Source organism: Poecilia formosa, unplaced genomic scaffold (assembly GCF_000485575.1).
Source record: "Poecilia formosa unplaced genomic scaffold, Poecilia_formosa-5.1.2 Scaffold68, whole genome shotgun sequence".
NCBI classification, from domain to species: Eukaryota; Metazoa; Chordata; class Actinopteri; order Cyprinodontiformes; family Poeciliidae; genus Poecilia; species Poecilia formosa.
In genome coordinates this window covers 2,058,236-2,078,031 of record NW_006800007.1, presented here as the reverse complement: position 1 = coordinate 2,078,031, position 19,796 = coordinate 2,058,236, and the positions used below count along the sequence as shown (strand labels likewise).

Genomic DNA, 19,796 nt, shown 5'->3' with positions numbered 1-19,796 from the left:
AGCAACAGCATGATTGGTTATGACATAATTAGGACAGTGCTCTGTGAAAGCTCTCCCTCTTCTAGAGGTTCAGATTATTTTTCTAAACAGAAGGGGGCAGAAAAAGAGAAATATCCAGTGGACAATCCTCATATAATCAGCTTCATTATCTAAGACCAGACTTTTTAGGATTTCTAAAGGGGAAAATTATTGCAAATTATCATAGCATTCAGTAAATAAAAGACAAGACTAATTTCTTTATTCCAAACTCTGGCACATTTAACATTCATCTGAAAACTAAGCAACAAACTGAAAATAACACTCCGTTGATTAATTTCAGATCTGATTATCTCCAGAAAACCAGAACAGGGTGGACTCTGATCTTATTCCTTTGATTGTGGGAAGCGTCATAACTGAAGTATAGATTTTGTTCTGTTGGAGAAAAACTAGAAGTTTGCCCACTTGGGACTGAATGAAACAGTTCTGAGACTTTACCCTCTTATTTTTACAGATCACCTGTGAAAAAAGCAAAGAGAAACTCAACACTGAAAGTATTTCCTTGATGCTTGATTAAGTGTTGTGCAGATATCCTCACCGCACTGCGTTTCTTGAGAGCAATGTGACATTCACACATTTCTATATGTAATGCAGCAGCTTTTACGTAGACTCACTACATCTTACTCTGTACTGTACTGGAACTGGGGATAGAAAGAATATATTTATGCTGCAGAAGCGTCATAAATATTGGATGTGGCCCCTGCCTGCCCGCCTGCTTCGCCGTCCCTCTTATTGCTTGAATGCGTGCTGAAAGAGGTGAGTGCTGCTTGTCTGACTCGCTCACTTTCAGTTACATAATGCCTGACCTCACCCACTGCAGTGAGGCAAGAGTTGGGATTCCCTCCTGCAAAAGCAACCTGGATGTGGGGAGAAGGGAGGAGAGAGCGTGAAAGAAGGGGGTGGGAGTGGAGAGCACCATGCAGCATGAAGACAAAGTGGGTGTTCAATGGGCCGGATACATTCAGGTTGCAGATGACATAGATATGATTGTACATGCATCTGAAAAGATAAAAGCAAAGGCAGAAACAGCGACGTGGGTCAGTCTGTTGCAAGTCTGACATCTATGCAAATGAATGTGATTCAAATTGCTAGAAACACCACAGTGTGTTGGACCGCAACGTCGTTTCCCTGTGGCAGTGGAAACATAAGACATTGACTTGGCTTAGAGATATTTGAAGGTGCTGTTCAGCAAATTTAGCTGGAAAAGAGAACCGCAGGGTCACAGAAGCAGTGTTTTTATTTTTCAACATGTGAGGCTGTTACATAACACCCCATGCTGTTTCTTGGACTTTTTTTCAAGCATAAGTAAACCAAAATGATTTAAATCTAAGCAAGAGAAGAGAAATCTGATGTAGATGTGCATTGTGAAACTGCCCCATCAGCCACGATGGCCTTAACTCCACCCACTCTTCAAGGATTAACTATGTGTTCTTACAAAGTGGATAATAAAATAATATTACCGTCTACTTCACCTGAGGAGGATTTGGGTCATTACCACCAAATATGAAAATTTGGGCCAATATCAATATCTAATAAAAGGTATTGCTGCTCAATAATGGGAAATATTTAATATTTGCCAGCATTGCTAATGTTTTTCTATCTTTCACTACCCTTTTGACACCTTGAAAAACAACAACCACCACTCTGCTTCATTTGATTTCCCCACAATCCTGCACTGCATTACTATCACATGACTAAACAAATACCGAAACCTCCCCAACATCCTCCAGAAGCAAATGGCAACAAGATGGAAATAAATATAGATTGCTCTGATTTGAGGAGAATTTGGTCCATGTTTGTAATTTCTTGGAAGTATTTGCTGACCGGTTCTCTACTACATCTGGTGCAGGTATGCAAATGAAAAGTGAGGCATCATCAAAAGATGCTTCCCTACCAGCCAGCTTGAGTTCAATCACTATAGACTGAAAATATATGTAGAGTTCTGATGTAAATCTGTTAACTCAGAATTTTTAAAGTACCGCAAAACAACACACAAATGTTCACCATCGCTACAGTCGTCTGCAGTAGTATTGTGTCACAACCCCACAGTTTTAGTTTTACTTAACAGGGATACATATTTTGTCCCAAACTGAGTTCCTAGGACAGCCTAGCTTAAGTCTAACTTGGCTTGAGAAAGATATCATAATGTTTTCTGTGCAAAGTGTGCAGAACCCAATATAGTCTCAAAACTTTACTGTAAAGGGCTTAAGAAAGAAAAAAATAATTGTTATGGAAAACCCAGTGTATCTATAAAATCATGTTTATGCAAAATGTGTTTAACAATGAGAGACCATTGAATTATTCTGTCAAAGATATAAATTATATAAAATTGACTTGATAAAGAGCATCCCTAATGACTACACACAGTTAAAGTGCTAAAGTAAGCACAGACTTGTCCTTTTTTTAGCAGGAGGGTTCATTGCATTAAGGGATTATTCCTTTTGTTTAGAGTAAAAATGGCCATCTGCCTTTCCTTGTTACAAACTGATTGCTTTTTTGTTGCTCAGACCTCCTGTTCACATTTGTGTTGATATGTCTACAGATAATTATGTGTTCAGTTTAATTGTTCAGTGTGCAGTTACATAATCTTTGACATAACAATGACCTCTGTGCAAAACCACCAGTGAATCTTTTGTAAGAGATAAACCACTCAAAGGTCCAGATGTTCACAGATGTTAAAATTGGAACGTCATTACTGGAATTTCGCTGAAAGTTGCTGAAACCGGATAAAAGGTTTGTCCGGTGATAATGGATTTTCACCAGCTTTTGTGCAATTCGTGATAACATGCAGTCCAAATCTGTTATCTAACACACATAAAAGACACTGTGCCAGACGCGACTAGATGCACATATGGCTTTATGCTTGTAAAAAGGGTGAAATGAAAAAAAAAAAATTAAATCAGCAAATGCACTTTTCTCTCTTGGGAGTTAATACAGCACTTTCAGTCCCTTTTTATCTGATTTTTAAGGAGTGGGACTGGCTAAACCTGGAAATTATCCATCTGTCTACTAACTTGCAAATTTGTTGACACATCAATAAATGCATGAGTAGTTGCACTTAGGAAGTAAAATGGAAAGAAACTATTTTTTAAATATATCTTGCCATACATTTTGCTGGTTATGGAGTAACCAGCAAGTATTGAATCTGCTCTACTCAGAAATTGTCAGTTTGGAGAAGTCTAAATAAACTGGACACTCAATAATGTCTCCGTTTCTGCGAGGTCAAAAATGGTTCTGCTTTAAACTCTTATAAAAAGTCGACTACATCAGAGGCCGACGAATAAAAACGCTCCAACAGTGAGACCAGCAGCACTGACGTTTGAAGCCATTTGCAGTGGATGTTATCAGCATGCACTCTCTGAGCACTGCGTCTTCCACGTCTTTTCTGCCTATCCCTGTTGCTTTGATGCGCTGGTTGCTCTGATAAGCAGAGGTGTGAGACTCTTTCTGCTCTGGGTAATCTGTTCATAATGAAGCTGGTGCTTTCTTCTGTGCCAGCTGGAGGCACATGGCGACATTGATGGACGAGAGGTTGTGAGAGGGACAAATAGCAGCCAACTTCATTCGGATTCGCTGCTCTCAGGGGGCGCCGGGGTGTTGGGAGAACTGAGAGACCCAAACGTCGGAGGTTAGCAGTACATTTCATTTAATTTCATCAGTTTCTCAAACCTGACAACTTATTTTCCTTTCACAAAATGAAAGAAGAAACTGGTTTTACAAAATAGCTGTTTTCTGTTTAGGTGACATCACCACAGCTCTATCGGACTGATTTAACTTATGTTTAAGCCTGTCACGGTCTCCACTTTATTTGCTTTGAACATATATCTCTGTACTATAGTAGAAGCTTTGTGTTAGAGCAGATCACTTAATGAAAACACAATTTTTCTTATTACCATCATATGTAAATACCAAGTGAATCTGTAGAGTAAATGATAGCTTAATTTTTCCAAACCAACATGCAGTTGAAGAGAATGAGCAAAAAGCTGTGGAGAAGCGAGTGAGAGCCAGACAAACCCCTCTCGGGAGTTAGCTGAAGGCGCCAGGCTGTCAAATAAATTCAATGCCCTCTCTCTCCTCTTTGTGGCTTTAAAAACAATATTTCTGTGAGGCTGCACTTTACTCCTTTTAATGTGCAAATACAAAAAGCACATTTCTCTCACTTTGTAGCTGGACGGAAGATTTTTTACGGTACGACAAATTACTCTCATGCTGTAAAACCAAATAAAGGTTAAACACAATTGATCAAGCTGATGAAATATTACAAAAAAAAAAATCAAATTTATTTTCGCATTCAAATGTAATTAAGTACTTTTATGAAATTACAGGGAAAAATGATGATGGACGTCCTCAATATTATTTCAGCTAGTTTTATATTTGGATGTAGATATTGGGATACAAGATAAGATGATCACATTTGCATACAGTAGATGTATTATCCCTATAAACAATTTGAGGAAAACCCAGATGACAGCTTTTGATAACATAACTGGAGGAATTCCTATGAATGCATTTTAAGGCACCATCTGAAACTGCCTCTTCAAGGCATAAAAAAAAAATTCAAAAGTAATCAACCAAATTATCTACAAGACAACTGTGCACCTCAAAATGTCTGGTTCATCTTTGGGTACGATTCTAGATGGTACCAGTTTGATCTGTTTAAAACAAATGTCCAGCAGTTACACCATTGAAGAATGAAACTTTCATCCCAAAATGGTGTCAATAATTAAGGACGGGAAAAAATGAGACGTGGACATTGAAGCAAAAAAAAACAAACTTATTTTTTCTTGATGCAGTGACACATCACTGATACACATTTTATAGACTTAAAGAAATGGATTTTTACTAAATGGACTTAATTTACTATCCAGGTGTTACTTACCTCGCCCTCTAACTCCCACCACAAACCTTCACACAAAGAGCAGGAAGACATGCATCAGGTAACAGAGGCAGTTGGAGAGATCTCCTCAGCTCCCCGGCTGGGCTGCTTAAATAAAGGCCTCCCTGGATGCTGATTGGGCCTTGGCTGAAGAGGCTCAATCAGGAGAGATTGACACCAGCTTCCCCTACTACCTGTGAAGAGAACAAAAGAGGGGGAGGGGAAAGAAACAAACAGCCTGGCAGCCATGTAACACAGGCGAAAACTCATTTTAGACATTCCAACATGTGTTGCAAGATAAACATTTTCATGTAACCTAAATATAAGTTTAGCAGCTAACTACCTGTGACATCCAAAAGAGGAGCCAGCAAAAACAACACATTCAGACAGCAGGGAAACCAGATGTGTGTCTTGCGTTACATAGTTCGGTCCACTGTGTTGTTTTCAAAGTCTCAATTTGTTTAGTCTCAATTGGCCCTTGTGTTTACAATATGGATGCCCTGGTGACATGTTTTTGATACATTTCTTATTTCTACATCTGTCTGGATAACATTCTCCTCCATGCTGTTCTGTTTCCATTGGACTCTTTCAACAGCTGAAGACTTTTCTCTGGACAGCCACTACCCATCGTTTGATTTCATCACAAGCCGCAAGCAAAAAGCTGAAAAGGTCTAAAAATCCTGGTGGTAAGGAATCCATCAAAACAACAAAATGCTAGTCCTGAGGCACTTGTCACTCAGCTCTACAATAAGAAAGATAATTGTAGCAACAATCATAGGGAAAAAATGTCACATTTAGAGAACACAAAGCAATGGTAAGAATTGTGATGGAGATGGCAGAGACACAAAGAAACAACGACTGACTGTGTGTGCACAAGAGAAAAGAGGCTGCACAGCCTGTGCTGGCAGTGATAAAGGGTAATGAGTTATTGCATTCACAGGTACACAGTGCTCACATATATCACAGCTCTGTCAGCTCCGTCTGACTCGTGACTGAATGTTTCAGCCTGATCTCACTCAAAATCACAAATCCTGGAGTGCTTGTGTGGCGTTTATGTACGAACATTAGACACATCTTTGATTTGCTCTTTTCGCGTGGCTCCACGAAGACTCATTAGTCTGGCCAAGCGAAGGGCAGGAAAACTGACTGATGAGAGAACGAGGAAGAGAGGCAAAGAGAGAAAAGAATACCATGGAGGAAAAGTGGCTTCTCCTGACATCACCATCTCAGAACAAGGCTGGCAGCCCACACTAATGAATTGGACTGTCCCGTGCTAATGAATGGAGTCTAGAGAGGAGCAGTAGGATATTAAGGGAGTAGTGGGATGTCACACTACATGAACGATGAAGTAACTCATAACAGGGCCTATATTACCGGAGCCTATTAGTTCTCCTGTCTCCACCAGTGGTGGGCGTAATGAGGTTGTCTCAAAAGACCAGACCGATTCTTAAAGATGATAGTTGAAAAAACAAAGTTATACTCTGTTTTAGATGCTATTTAATGAAGCAACCCGCCAAACACATCCTCAGACCCAGCAACAATTGTATTTTATTACAACTTAAGGAAAGTTTCAAACTAAGATCTGTAATGATAATGTAATAAAACATTTCTAACTGGTTTTAACCTCCTACTTTACTGATACCAAATAATGATACTCCAAGAAAATGATCAAACTGTAACATAAAAAACACATTTTTACTTATATTTACACATTTTCTCATTTGCACAGACAAGTTCACCTTTTAAAAAATACTAACAGACATTTTAGATTGATTACAAAGCAGGACAGTACAAGAGGTGCCAAAAGAGCTATTTTTCTGTTTGTGAAATAGTATAATATATCTGCTATTGATATGATGCCATCATTGCAACTTCATTCAGCAGTTTGTCAATTATTACTTGGAAAAAGTACTTTCCTTAAATAATTACTATCCTGTTGTTTTCAGGGAGACCATGAGCATTTACATGTGTCATTCAACTATGATTTGAATAAACTGACTAAGCTCACAAGATTGCTTTAGAGTCTTTTTAACAAATTCCCAAGTAGCTACTTTCATACATTTCCCCAGATTTTATTATCATCACCATATAAATACTTTTATAAATCTTCCTTTTATTAACCCACATTACAGCTTGAGATGTTGCTATTTCTATTTTCATCGCTGGTGGTTCTTATGTTATCCAGCAATGCCCCAATTTGGCTCTCCAGACATAACGTCATCACTCTTTCATAATGTTTAGCAGTTATCCTAGCTGATTTGTGCTCATTTCAATTTCAAATCAATTCCTTTTTTTAGCAAAACCAGCCAATCCAGAAGCACCGTTTACTTTCCTTGATGTTGATTGGATGTACACCCAAGAGTGAAGATAAGGAGACTTAATATTTAAATTTTTGTGGTTCTGCTTAGATGATTTCCACTTAGCATATATAACATCATATATATGAACTTGCCATATTAAAATATGTACTTATAAGGTTTTTTAGAGGGACTCTGAAGTATCTGCAGATTGTAGGTACTCACAGTGAATACAAATACCAGCGGTCCACCGTAATGCAACTTTAAGGTTTAACACAACTCTTTTTTTTTTTTTTATTATGAAATACCTCCTTACCAACTGAAGCTGGATTCACTCAGGAATTTCAGGCACTTAATTTGGACAAGTTATGTCTGTAACAGTGACTTCATTGATACATTTTCAAATTACATTATAAACCTTTATTTATGATCAATATTATGTTTACTGGTTAAAAGCAGTAACAGATACCAGAAGAAAAGTGTCCAACGCTGTTAAGAAAGGGATATTTAAGTTACTGTAATCTGCTGAATCAGCACATATTACTAAATGTAGGCGGAAACCAGGATCTCTGTCCTAAGAGGGATATTGATTTATTGGATTGAATAGTCTCTGAGTTTGTCCAGTTACTGTAATTCTTAGAAAGCATTAACAGGCAAAGAATAGAAAAAAAATGGAGGTGTAAATTTAATGGCGTGGACAGTTTAAACCATGGCTGTTCTAAGGAACACACAACAAAACACAAAGAAGAACATCAGACACTTTTTAAAAGTATATCTTAATATAAACATTTTATTCAGTGCATTTTTGTGTATACAACAAATAATAAACAACTGGAAGCTATCAGGCAGCTGTAGTGCCTGTCTGTATATGCTGTTTTATCAGATTTAGCCTGGTAGTTTGGAACACATGATCCAACATGGGTTAATACACATAGCCTACATCATGCAGCTCTAGACCAGTATTTTCCCTGCTTTCTCCCATGCAACAGATAGATTCACCTAATACAAACCACCTCCAGAAGAAATCAAGAAAAAAGTCTCCCAAAAGCATGTACTAGAAATAAGTCATGTAGCTGAAGGAAAGAGTACATAGCCCACAAAAAGGGTCCTTTTTGTACATATTTGTGTACATGCCCTGTGCAAGAAAGGGAAGAAGTCTGTTTTTGTACCTTTTTGTTTGCTTTTCAGTTTTATAAATTTGACGTTTCCTATAAAATGTTGAGCCACCTAAAAGTCCACAGTATTCCTGTTTTAATAGAAAATATCACCACAATAAGTTACTCAAACACATAACAAGCATCCTGGAGAGTTGGGGTAGGTTGGGCTCCTCCACCATGCTCCTATGGTGACATTTATCAGTCATTAGAAGTGGAGAATGAAACAAGAATGGCTAACAGGGAGTAGGACTGAAGTATGACACAAGCACAAAGAAGAAACAGATCACGAGGACAAGAGCAAAAGACAGTGTGACACATCGGTAACAGAAGGGAATGGGGACAATAAATAGTCATTTCCATTCTTCCATCATTGAGCATATCAGCAAAAAGCAAGACATCGAGCCAGGTTGCCAACAAGTTATGTTTTCTCAACAAAAAAACCTTTACTTCCCTTCATCAAAAATGCACAATGAAAAAAAGAAACACCCATCTTTATCTCAACCGTATGTTGGCTTGTTTTGTTTTTTAGCAGCTTAAAGGGACACTCTTTCAATCTGTCTTTGGTTTGCTGAAACTCATCCTAACAACAAAGAAACAATGACATGAGCAGAGAACAAGAGGAGATTCCAACAAAAAACAGTTAACAATTAAAAACCTCTCAGCTAGTTCAGAAAATTAGCAAAAAGAAAAAGTGCAGTTGTGGCATCTCTCAGACAGAAAAAATTAAATAAATAAATAAATAAACAAAGAGAGCCACACTGCTCCTTATATTTCAGGTCAGTTGAACATAGGCTTCATTTTCCCATGCTATGGAGCTCAGTCTCTGAGCGTGTGCATTAGGACGCAGGAGAGCTACCATCCGGCTGGCCAGGAGGACGAGGCTGAGCCATGCCAGGGAGTTTATAGGCTTTGTATTCACAGAAGCATGGATGGGATGGTGATCAGGGCGTTTTTATTGTCCCACTGCAGCCTTTATGGACAAGAATCATTACTGGCTGCCCTGAACACCTGCATATCTACCTTACTGTCCCTCTGTGACATATGCACAAGTGATTGGTGTTTGCATGACCGAAGAAAGTGATTGGAAAATGACAGTATCATAGATAAGGATGAGTAAAATCATTAACAAAAAGAATATGGTAACAATATTAAATAAATATTTGGCAAAAACAAAAATTTGGGTATGATGAGAGTGACCTGTGTGAGATTATGTTTGTTATTCTAGATGCTGCTTTGATGAATACTTTTTTCTGATGATATCTGGGCGTTTTAATGTGTGGATTATTGTCGTAGCTAGTCCTGAACCGTTGATCGGCGTCTGCTTGGATTCCCGCTCTGTGAGAGGTAAGGTTTCAAGGTTCGGCCCCAGGCCTGGGCTTGGCTACCGGGCTACGTCGACTCGTTCTGGCTCACGGCTTTGCCTCCGTTGAGGACAGCTGAGGCACTCCGACTCTTGGTGGGTGTGCCGCTGCCAGAGCGCGAGAACTCTGTCAAGTCATGGAGAGATGGCTCCCTGTACATTGCCACTGTGGAGAGACAAGGGAAAGTGGAAATCAGACCAACTCATATCAATATATAGATAGATGTTAACAGTCAAGAAAGTAAACAGCAACTGCCATTCAACTGTGCAAACAGAAGCACTTTTGTTGGCTGGCATTTGTAAAAAAGTTAATCCAGGAGTGCCATTCATTTTCCCTTGGTCCTGATCGCTTACATCACCAAGACATTGGTGTCTTCTAAGAGGGTTTACACTGTGTGTATTAACACATAATAAGGTATATTTAGTTTTTAAATTACATTATAGTTCTAAGAGTTTTTAAAGGTGTTTTTTCCAGATATAACTATTGTGGTCCATAACTCCCTTGAATATTTTGCCCAGTATTGTGTGTGAAATAAGGCCGGTGGGTTGCCGGTTTGAGCCCTGTCCCTCTGGCTTCATCTTTATGTCCTGGAGCAAAACACTTCACCTGCAGTACCTCCTGGTGGTGGTCAGAGGGACCGGCGGCGCCGGTGCATGGCAACTTTACTCCTGTCACACTGCCCCAGGACAGCTGGGGCTACAATCCAGAATCTTGGCACTATCAGTTAGTGAATGTGTGTGTGAATGACTGAATGTAGTGTAAAGTGCTTCGGGGTCTTCTGGACTTGATAAAGTGCTATTCAAGTACAAGTCATTTGCTAAACACTTCAGCCTCATCTGTCCGCCATCTTTTACACCATTTCCTTTCCTGCAAGATTAAAAGTAGTTTCCACTGTATGACTTCCACTCCACACCCAAAGTAATGCACATCTTCACTTGGATCGCAGTTTTGTTTTAACTTTTGTTTTCCACATCAAAGCTCACACACAATAAAAATCAACATCAAAGAGTTGAATATTTTTAAGCAACAATAATTAATACAACTGGCAAACATTCAAGGTTAGAATTTTTGGAGTAAAATACACCAGAAAGATTCCTTTAAAAAGAAAGCATATATTATTTAAAAGGAATCTGTTTGTCTGTGTCATACTAAATTAAGGCACAGCTGGTGATTTTTAGCTGAAGAAAATAATGCATTTAGCTGATTCGTCAGAATATTCTGAATATATCTGAATATTTCTCTGTATCCTTTTTTTATAACACAAACAGGAACACCTCTTGCTGTGTTTACCGACACTCAATATGACCTGATGCCACACATACGCTCTCTACAATGACAGCCACCCCTAGAAACTATGTGCACAAAGAGCCTTAAATCTCCAGCCTTACTGTACCACATTCACAATCATATTAAGATCTTTAAATTATTAATACTTATTTTAATAATTGGTGTGTAAACACCAAGAATGTGTGCAGCAATTCCACAGTTGATACGGGTAGAAGTGGAAAAAAACACCTCATATGACAAAAACTATGCAAAGTTTTAAACTGAATTTAAAAGCAGAGATTTTAGCTTAATCAAAATGTTTAAAAGTTTTAAATAATTCATGCTAAATATATAAAAAAACATGAATATGCTTTTGTCTGATCACATTTCCATTAGGTGTGGCGTATGTAACTTCTCGATACTAAAAGAGCACCCTCATCTTCAAACAATCTTCCAAGTTTTTCTTAGTTGGACAACATTTTATAAAAAGATGATTAGCTCTTGTGACTGCTAATGCACTTTGATTGTATTGAACTGGATCTGAATTAATAAATTAAAGCAGTCTTCTCGGACCCACAATTTAATCAGTGCTGTGAAAACCTTTGTTTTGCATTTATGGTTTACAAATAAACTGAACAGCAAACCGTAAATTAGGAAATAAGATTAGATAAACTGAAAGCCAGTTTAACAGATGAATCATAATTTTTAAATGTGAAAATGTTAACATTACAGTTAACAGTTTCTTTGTAAAACTGCTGATTCAAGGAGGTCACAGTAAAAAGTCTTGGTGGTGAAGTAAAAAGGAAAAAAAAAAAAAAAAAACACTATATTCCCAGAATGCCATTATAAATTCAAGAGTTGCTAATGCTTGAGCTTTGCTGTGTGTGCAGGACCAACTCAATGTGCATCTCAGCAGCTGCCTTTTCAGGAGAAACATCAGTAATTTGATGTTCACAGTCTTTGGTTTCAGGATGTGTTCAACATCCTGCTGCCTAAAATGCTATTTGATGTTTATTCCTCAGGGGTCTGTGGCTGAAACTGCACATCTAGCCCTTCAGACACTTCACTTAGACCAGCACTTTTATGTTGCAGCAGCAACCAGAGACCACACCCCAGCCCCTTACACACATCAATCATTGGCAGTATTTCACTGTAAACAACTGACCACCGGAAAATAGTTCACGAGTGAATATATTCCATGATTGTTTTAGTAAGAAAATACACTTAAGTTTATGATTTTAATGTGATGTAACAGTAGTTTTTCATTTTTAAACTTGACAAATGAAAATAAACAGCCTAGCTCAAGCTGTTCAAACTCCCCTATATCTGACCAGCTCCTAGATAAAAACACTTCTTTGTGATTCATATCAGAGCGTGTTGCAAATGGTGTAAGAGGATTTCCATGTTTGGTTTGAATAATGTGAGCTTTACATGCTTTATCCAAAGTGGAAGAAAATGAGAGGCTAAGAGCTGCACCTCAGATACTGGAACCAGTAGAGCAGTGAGTAATGTCAAGAGACGATGGCATCACCAGCGGACAAGAAGCTTCTTAATTGGTGCTCGGTAACGCTGTGGTCGCTGAGTCTTTGAGATGCTGGAACAAATTCTCTCTTTTTCTCTCTCGCTTTGTCCTTTTGATTCTTTGCAGTGGGAAAGTCTTAATGAATGAATAAATATGACCAAAATATGAATTGTACAAGTAGCACAGTAACATAGAGCACAACTGGTGGTTTTATGTATGAGATCTGGCATCACAACACAGACTGTAACAGAACATTTCGCTTTAGATTTTTTTATTATTATTATTCTAATTGACTGTAGGTTTTTTTTCAGATGCATTTTAAAAATCATAATTTTGGTAACCAGTCTGCTTGTGTTTGAGAAGTCCTGAATAGTGAGGTACATGTAGGTATAATATCAACCTTAACTAAGACATGGACAGTTTTTTGCCTACCATCTTTCTCTCTGTGGTTGGTTTCAAAATAAACATTGGTCATTCCCCAACTTGGTTTGTCACAGGTACAACTGTTTGAACATTTAATTATTGTTTTAAAGTAGATATGAGTAAGTTTTAGCCTTACTAAAATGCTTCGACAAAAGGGCCTTTTTCTCAAGTTATATTTCTAATCAAGGCAAAACAGAATCAACATAGTTAGTGTTGGATTCCAAGACAGGTCCCTAATGAATTATGCTACAGGAATGTATTTCTTTTTCCAGGAAAGTAATCCTGGATAATTATGTTTTTTCTCTCTGCTCTGTGCTTTCAAACCTGTCGGTCACAGCAGATGGAAACTGTTACTGTATCAGAGTCTGCAGAAATAAATGCTACTAATCATTTTTCTGTTAATTTTAGGAAAAACATTTTTTTTCTCTGTTGCAATCTGAGTGTGGTTGAATTTTCAAAGAATGAAAGTTTGTGTTAGTGCAGTAGTAGATTTTTTTTTTAATTGATTTCTACCAAGGTGATGACAGGTGCAGTGTGTAATTATTTATGAGTTAAGAGAAAATACATTTGTTGACGTATAATTCAAAAGAAAGGGAAGTTAACCACATGTATGACATAATTTATTCACCACTTTATATCATTTTCAAAGTTTACCTACAAAGTAATAATCAAGAACAAACTGAGGCTGAGAAAAGCTCACTCAATATATTAATATTTAAAAAAAAAAAAAGAGGACTGTAGTGAGAGCGCGTCTACTGGACTATGTTTTTGTCCACATGTGAACATGGAGACACCCCCGATGATCCAGATCTGCTGACGACATCACTAAAAACAGGCTGGTGGGAAAGTGTTCACACCAGATGGTTTGAAACCATCTGAAACCATGAACAGCTGTTATAAAGCTGATATATATATATATATATATATATATATATATATATATATATAAACACTTGACAGGTGATTGAATTAAACATACTTTCATGAATCACAGAAATAAAGCATTCGCCACTTAGTAAATCACTTTTACTGAAGCCTAAAAGTAATTGCAATTTTTGCAAGTGTAGTGCAACAAGCATCTGCAAAGCTTGAGACTTGGAAAGACAGATTCATGTTTTTCATTCTGTTTCCCACTGTGCTGAAAGCAATAAAATCAAGGTTTGAATGTATTTTGTATAGTTTGGTGGCTCCAAGACTTCAATGCATTCAGGATTTCTTTGAATGTACCAATTTAAAGAATGACTTTAAACTGGCAAATTTCCTCTTAGTGCCCCTGTATACACTGAAGATAAAAAAGATACATAGAAGACATGCCTGTTCCCCAGATGGGTGCTCCGTCTATAACACATGCATTTCCGGGCATGAAATGTCAAAATACTTCTGCTAAAGTGGTCACTTTACTGCACTAGAACAACTCAAGCTCCTATGAGATTGCTATGGATACTTGGGAAAAGAAGGTGCTTCACAAGCTGCACATTTAAAGCAATAATGGATCCACAGAAATCCACCTTAAAAAGGAAGCTCTGTTACTAATGTGCCGCATGTGAATGAAATGGTGGAAGGAAAACGTATCTGAAAGCTCCACATAAAATGTTTACAGGTGCAAAAATATGTTTGTTTTTGTCTTATATGTAAAGTTAAATTCCATTGCTACCATTTAAATTAGAACCAACACCAGATAAAAAACTGCTTGGTTTTTCTCTGGCTAAAAACCAAACAGCATTTCACTCCTTTTGTCTCGTCTCTGCATTGACAGAGTCTTGTTGAAGATGAAAGGACTGTGGGAGAGCAGAACCCTTTCTCTCTCTCTCCTGGCAGCTTTCTGTGTTCTCCACGCTGCCACACACATCGCCTGGATGGGTGGGGTTTTCTGTAATTTCATTTGGTGAAAATAAACTGCTGGTGCTACTATTCAAAGCGCTGAAGCATATTGTCTGTGCGGCTTCTGGTCACAGACAACCTCATTCTGTACTGGACCTGTAACAGACTGCGACCAGCTGGAATAAAGTACTGAACATGCACATGCCAGCTTCTCTGAGAAGCATACATTAACAGATTTGACAGCACATTCAGCTTTTAGTAAAGAAACAGAACGTGAGCCAATGAATAAATGTAAAAATCCTTCTAGAAAATCAGTAATTCTCAGATAGAGATGCACACATAATTTATTCAGAGATCAGAATTGGCCAACTGTTCACTGATTGGTGATTGCATTATGTTATGTTTCTGAAAACTAATGTTAGAGATTTTAGCCAAATGTAATCAGACTCAGATCTCTGAAAATATTCTGCTTTCAGAGGCCCATACATTTTTCCCAAATGTCTCATGCCCACCAAATACTATTTGATAGATGCTATCTATTTTATTTTTTCCTTGAATATCCCTTTATGGTCTCCGTAAACTTCCAAGCCAAAGTCAACAATTTCTGAAAATAAGTCACCGGAACCTTTCATCAATGTGGACAAAGTTCCCGCAAAGTGTGACATTTTCCAAATAAATGTGAGTTATAATCCAGTGAGACTTTTCCTTTCATCCTTTTCATAAAGCATTTTTTGACGGATGTGACTTATACTTACTACTTACACTTATTAGCCTGGAAAATATGGCACTTAGATTGCCAGATATTAAAAATTGGTTGATGATTGGAAAGCTTCAAGTGCAAAAAAATAGCAAAAAATAAGAAGAAATCAGAAAGGATGCAACTGTACTGTGATTCTGAACCAGCACAGCTCGAACCTAAACATCAAGGAATCAAATGGAGGATGTGTGCAGGCCTACCTTTCAGAGGTTTGGGGAGGAAGTGGGCTGCTGGCTTGTTCTTTTTGACATGGTTCCCCTTCATGATTTCCCCTTCCTTGTTCAGACCGAGGTACCAGCCCCTGCCTGATTGCTGCTGTCGGTAGATCATGGAGGAGTATGTCACGTAGTAGTTTTCAAACACCGACTCCTTAAATTTGCACTCTGCTGTGAAGTGTTCCTGTGGAAGGGGACAAGCAGGGACAGTTTCAAGCAGTTGCTGGCCAGTACTTCACAAAGTCTCAAGAGTCTTGGAAGTAGCACATGCAGCAAATACGCTATTGTTCCTTCTATACAAGGAGGGCTTAATAAAGTTGCGGTGTAAAGAAAACACACTGTTAGGCAGAAAAGAGCACATGAACTGTCCCATGGCTCGAGGCCTTTATAGCAGCGTTCTAAATCATTTTATTCCATTCACTGTTATGAATAATGCAGCACCTCATGGCAGAGATAATAGTAAGATACCATTACCAAGGAGCATTAATAAAACACACAGGTCAAATTAATTGTACATTCATATTTGGTCTCATCTCTTAATTATGTATGGACTCTTCCTTGCCTTTCAGAGTTTTGTTGAATGTTATATTTTAATAGACAAGCATATTTTTTTTTATAGCCATTACATTTATTTTTTACTGTACGGATCTAATAGTCTAATTTAACAGATAAGTGTTTTAAATTCTCTCACAAAGGAGCTTTAATAGGTTTATATGCAGTGCCTCTGCAATTAACACAGAGAAGGTGCTCATTACTTTCAATCACTGAGGCTCTGGCTGTAGAAAGACTGTAAACATGCTGTTTGAAGAATGAAGAACCATTAGTGATTAGTGTCGTGGTTCATTAAGCAATAATTCACCAGAAGAGTTATTACATAATTTATAATATTTACAGAATAATCAAACAAAATAATAACATGTACTTACACACTTGTTCCTGTAACACTTGCTCATCTTTTCTCTGTATTTCAGTCACTTACATAAACAGCAGTAATTGCTGCATTGTAGCTAACTACCAAGGAGGAAGCCTTTAGTTTATTGGCTCAGAAACAGAAGCACAAAAATACATAAAGCACAAATGTGACAGACTTGTGATCATATCCAAATGACATTAGTTAGACTATAAGACAAAAAGGCTCATCTCATATTAGAGCTACACCTAAGATAGCTCTTTAAGTGTAGCTGTAAAATCATTTTGTAGTCTGGCTTCAAAATGATTACAGTAGATCTAAAATGCATCTTTTATCTCATCAGTTTTAGATTTTTGCCTTTAGTTTCTTTGGTGGAGCAGCATAACGCATTTTCTGTAACTTTATTTTTATTTTCAACTAACAAACATTATCAAATGATTAACATTTTGGGGAGATGTTCTAGATGTTCTTGATATAATCTGGATTTCTCGGTCATCTGTTGCTAATTTTTCTTCGATCTCATCACAGATTAACTGTCGCATGTACTTAACTTATCAAATATGCAAAAGACATTTTTATAAAAGTTACATACTGCAGCTTTAGGGCTTTGTGAATCTATCTTGGTAAATTTTTTAATTTACCAAGAATAAATTTGACTTATTACACACTAAAATTTTAATGAAATCCTTTTTTACTGTAACTGCCAAATGTAGCATGTGCTTCTGTTTTAAATAATTAATAAATACACTTTATCAGGAAGGACAGGACAAATATTTTCAGTGCAGCTCTCATATCTTCCAATTATAAAATTCTTCAAGTAAACAAATCAGTTAAAATCTGTATTGGCAAGTAGAACCTTTACAAAGCCTGCCAACTTATTCTGATCAGTGAATCTTTGCAAAAAAAAAAAAAGAGGGACAATTCCAAAAAGGCTGCTTCAAAACTGGTACGAGTGACTCCATAAAATTGAGTCTCATTAGTTTGAGTCGCGTTCAACATGGCCATGTGCAGTTGTGCATGTCTTACCAGCTGGTGTTTATAAGAGCTCCCCGCCCCTGAAAACACAACTGACAGCACTACTTCTAGTGACAAAACTCTGATGTAAATACAGTAATCATAATCAATCTAAGATTGAGATATTAATTTAAATCTATAAAAGCCAAGATTTAGTCTCTAATTGCCGTTTTTAATCCTTTATACACATTTTTAATATTGTTTAGCTTCAATGCATCAAAGCCTCTTTCTTCCTCACTGCATCACTTTTTTGTCCAAGCTGTTTACCTTCAGGGTCGTGGAGAGACTGGGCAGCGTCCATTGCAGTTTTGCACAAACAGTAATTGGAAGCAAAACAACAAGCTGCTCTTAAGCTTAGTTCTGTTGTACCTCTAATAATGAGCTTATGTGGATTTGGCTGGTTACACGTGTCCTGATGAAGAATGAGAGTCTATTGACAAGCAGACAGACGCAGATGGATACACTCACAGCCGGAGCCAAGATTCAGGAGAGGCTGCTGGCTGTAAGCGTCGAACTGGAGCGGATCTCTAGACAGCAGGCCCGTGCCAACTAACACAAAGAGGAACAAAAATGGCAGGGGATCCCCTTCTCTTTCCACCGTCTCTCCTAAAACAAGACTGTGATGGACGTTGGATGCTCGAAAGAATTTAAGAAGCATCTTTTTAAGCGAGTCGCATATCGTTCCATTAAACCAACTGGCATGTGGAATAATAAAATAAATGTGACATTTTTTAATAAGCACTGCTGTGCCAAATGGACTGAAGAAAATCTCAATAGAAATGGGACAATATCTGCATGAAAATAATATATGCACACTCATCTTCATATCCTAAAGTCTCACTGGTGCTTTGGCCAAATTAACTTTTAATGATCCAATTCCACTTCATGGACTTTTGTGCACAAGTGATATTACTTTTAAATATGCATACTGACTGACCTCCTTGAAAATGCTACTTTGCATGTTGCCTTAAAACTTTTTATTTTGCTATGGAATAAATGTCCAATTCAGTTAGAAATATCTACAGCCATGCTAAAAGGAAAATATCACTCTATTCTTTCTTGGACTTTACATATCAATTTCAAACCCAGGTTTTTTTATGAATTCCTCTTTACTTAATACATATTAAAATGGCAGATTCTGTAATGTGTTGATTTATATATTTAAGAACCTAGTGAAGACATTTAATCAAATTCCTACATATTTTTGGTCATCAGATAATTGTGACAGAGTCATTTAGATTGGTTTTCTGTGCTATATGAAATAAGCACATTAATTGTCAGTTTTGCCAAAGCGCTGTAAAATAGCCAGTGGGATTTGGGCATCATTGTGTGATTTAGGTGTTGGATGTCAGACGCTTTCTTAGTACTTTTGTTCTCTCTGAATATGAAGCTACCGCCCAGTCAAACCTTGCACTGAGGCATATTTACAGTTCAAACAGCTCCATGACCTATTGTGTAATGCTTCTTTTATTAGCCAGGCAGGTATATAAAGAAGAACTTTCAATTGTGAGTAGTTTTCAAATGGCACAGTTCTATTAACTTAAAGGAAGTAATTATACCTCTGCAGTGTTTTCTCATGTGCAGCCAGCAGGAGGTGAATTACTATCATAAAGCATTTAATTTCTCATGTAAAGACAAGCCAAATCAATGCTAAGTATGGTGTAATGAGTATTCAGCTACAATATGAAAACTAGAACAACAGCAATTACGCCAATAAAATCATAGCGGAGCACCGCTCAGGTTCCTCCCACCTACTTCAATATTAGTGCGACTCAGAAAAACTAATTATCAGGTGAAGTAGCGACAACGTGTCCTCGTGAAGCCAGATGTTGAAAAAAAGTGAAATGGGATCTAAAAGGAATTTTTTTTCCCTAGCATCTCATGGTTTATTTGTTTTCCAAAAGCACTGGAGAAAAACAGGCAAAAAGTCACACCCACACAGGATTCAAAGTCAATTCAGAGGCATGTAAACACTCAGAAAACACAGTAATTAATGACTAACCCTGTAAATTGAAACCTTACAGCAGTGCTTCTTTACTAATGGCACTGTGCTGACTAAATAGCTGAAAAGAGTGGGATTTAATTATATATTTCATAAGAGTGCATTAAAATGATAATATGCATGTTCAAGTAAAAGAAGA

The 19,796-nt window shown here is 37.5% G+C and overlaps 1 protein-coding gene and 1 long non-coding RNA gene across 9 annotated transcripts in view; both read right to left on the bottom strand.

Annotated features, from left to right (window-relative positions):
• Positions 1 to 1,255: 1,255 nt before the first annotated feature.
• LOC103140144 (uncharacterized) lies at positions 1,256 to 5,131 on the bottom strand. Its single transcript, XR_476472.2, has 2 exons — positions 4,916 to 5,131; positions 1,256 to 3,642 (listed from the first exon to the last, which is right to left on the bottom strand). It is a non-coding gene; the product is annotated as an uncharacterized LOC103140144 (long non-coding RNA).
• A 3,756-nt stretch (positions 5,132 to 8,887) lies between these two features.
• The window catches only part of fgf13a (fibroblast growth factor 13a), a 100,273-nt gene continuing 89,364 nt past the window's right edge, over positions 8,888 to 19,796 (bottom strand). For all 8 annotated transcript variants that reach the window (XM_016672945.1, XM_016672947.1, XM_016672944.1 and 5 more), the window contains 2 exons: positions 15,717 to 15,915; positions 8,888 to 9,892 (listed from right to left, as the gene is read on the bottom strand). In XM_016672945.1, coding sequence (XP_016528431.1) covers positions 9,756 to 9,892; positions 15,717 to 15,915 — 336 coding nt within the window. In that variant the 3' untranslated portion in view covers positions 8,888 to 9,755. The remainder of the gene's footprint in view (positions 9,893 to 15,716; positions 15,916 to 19,796) is intronic.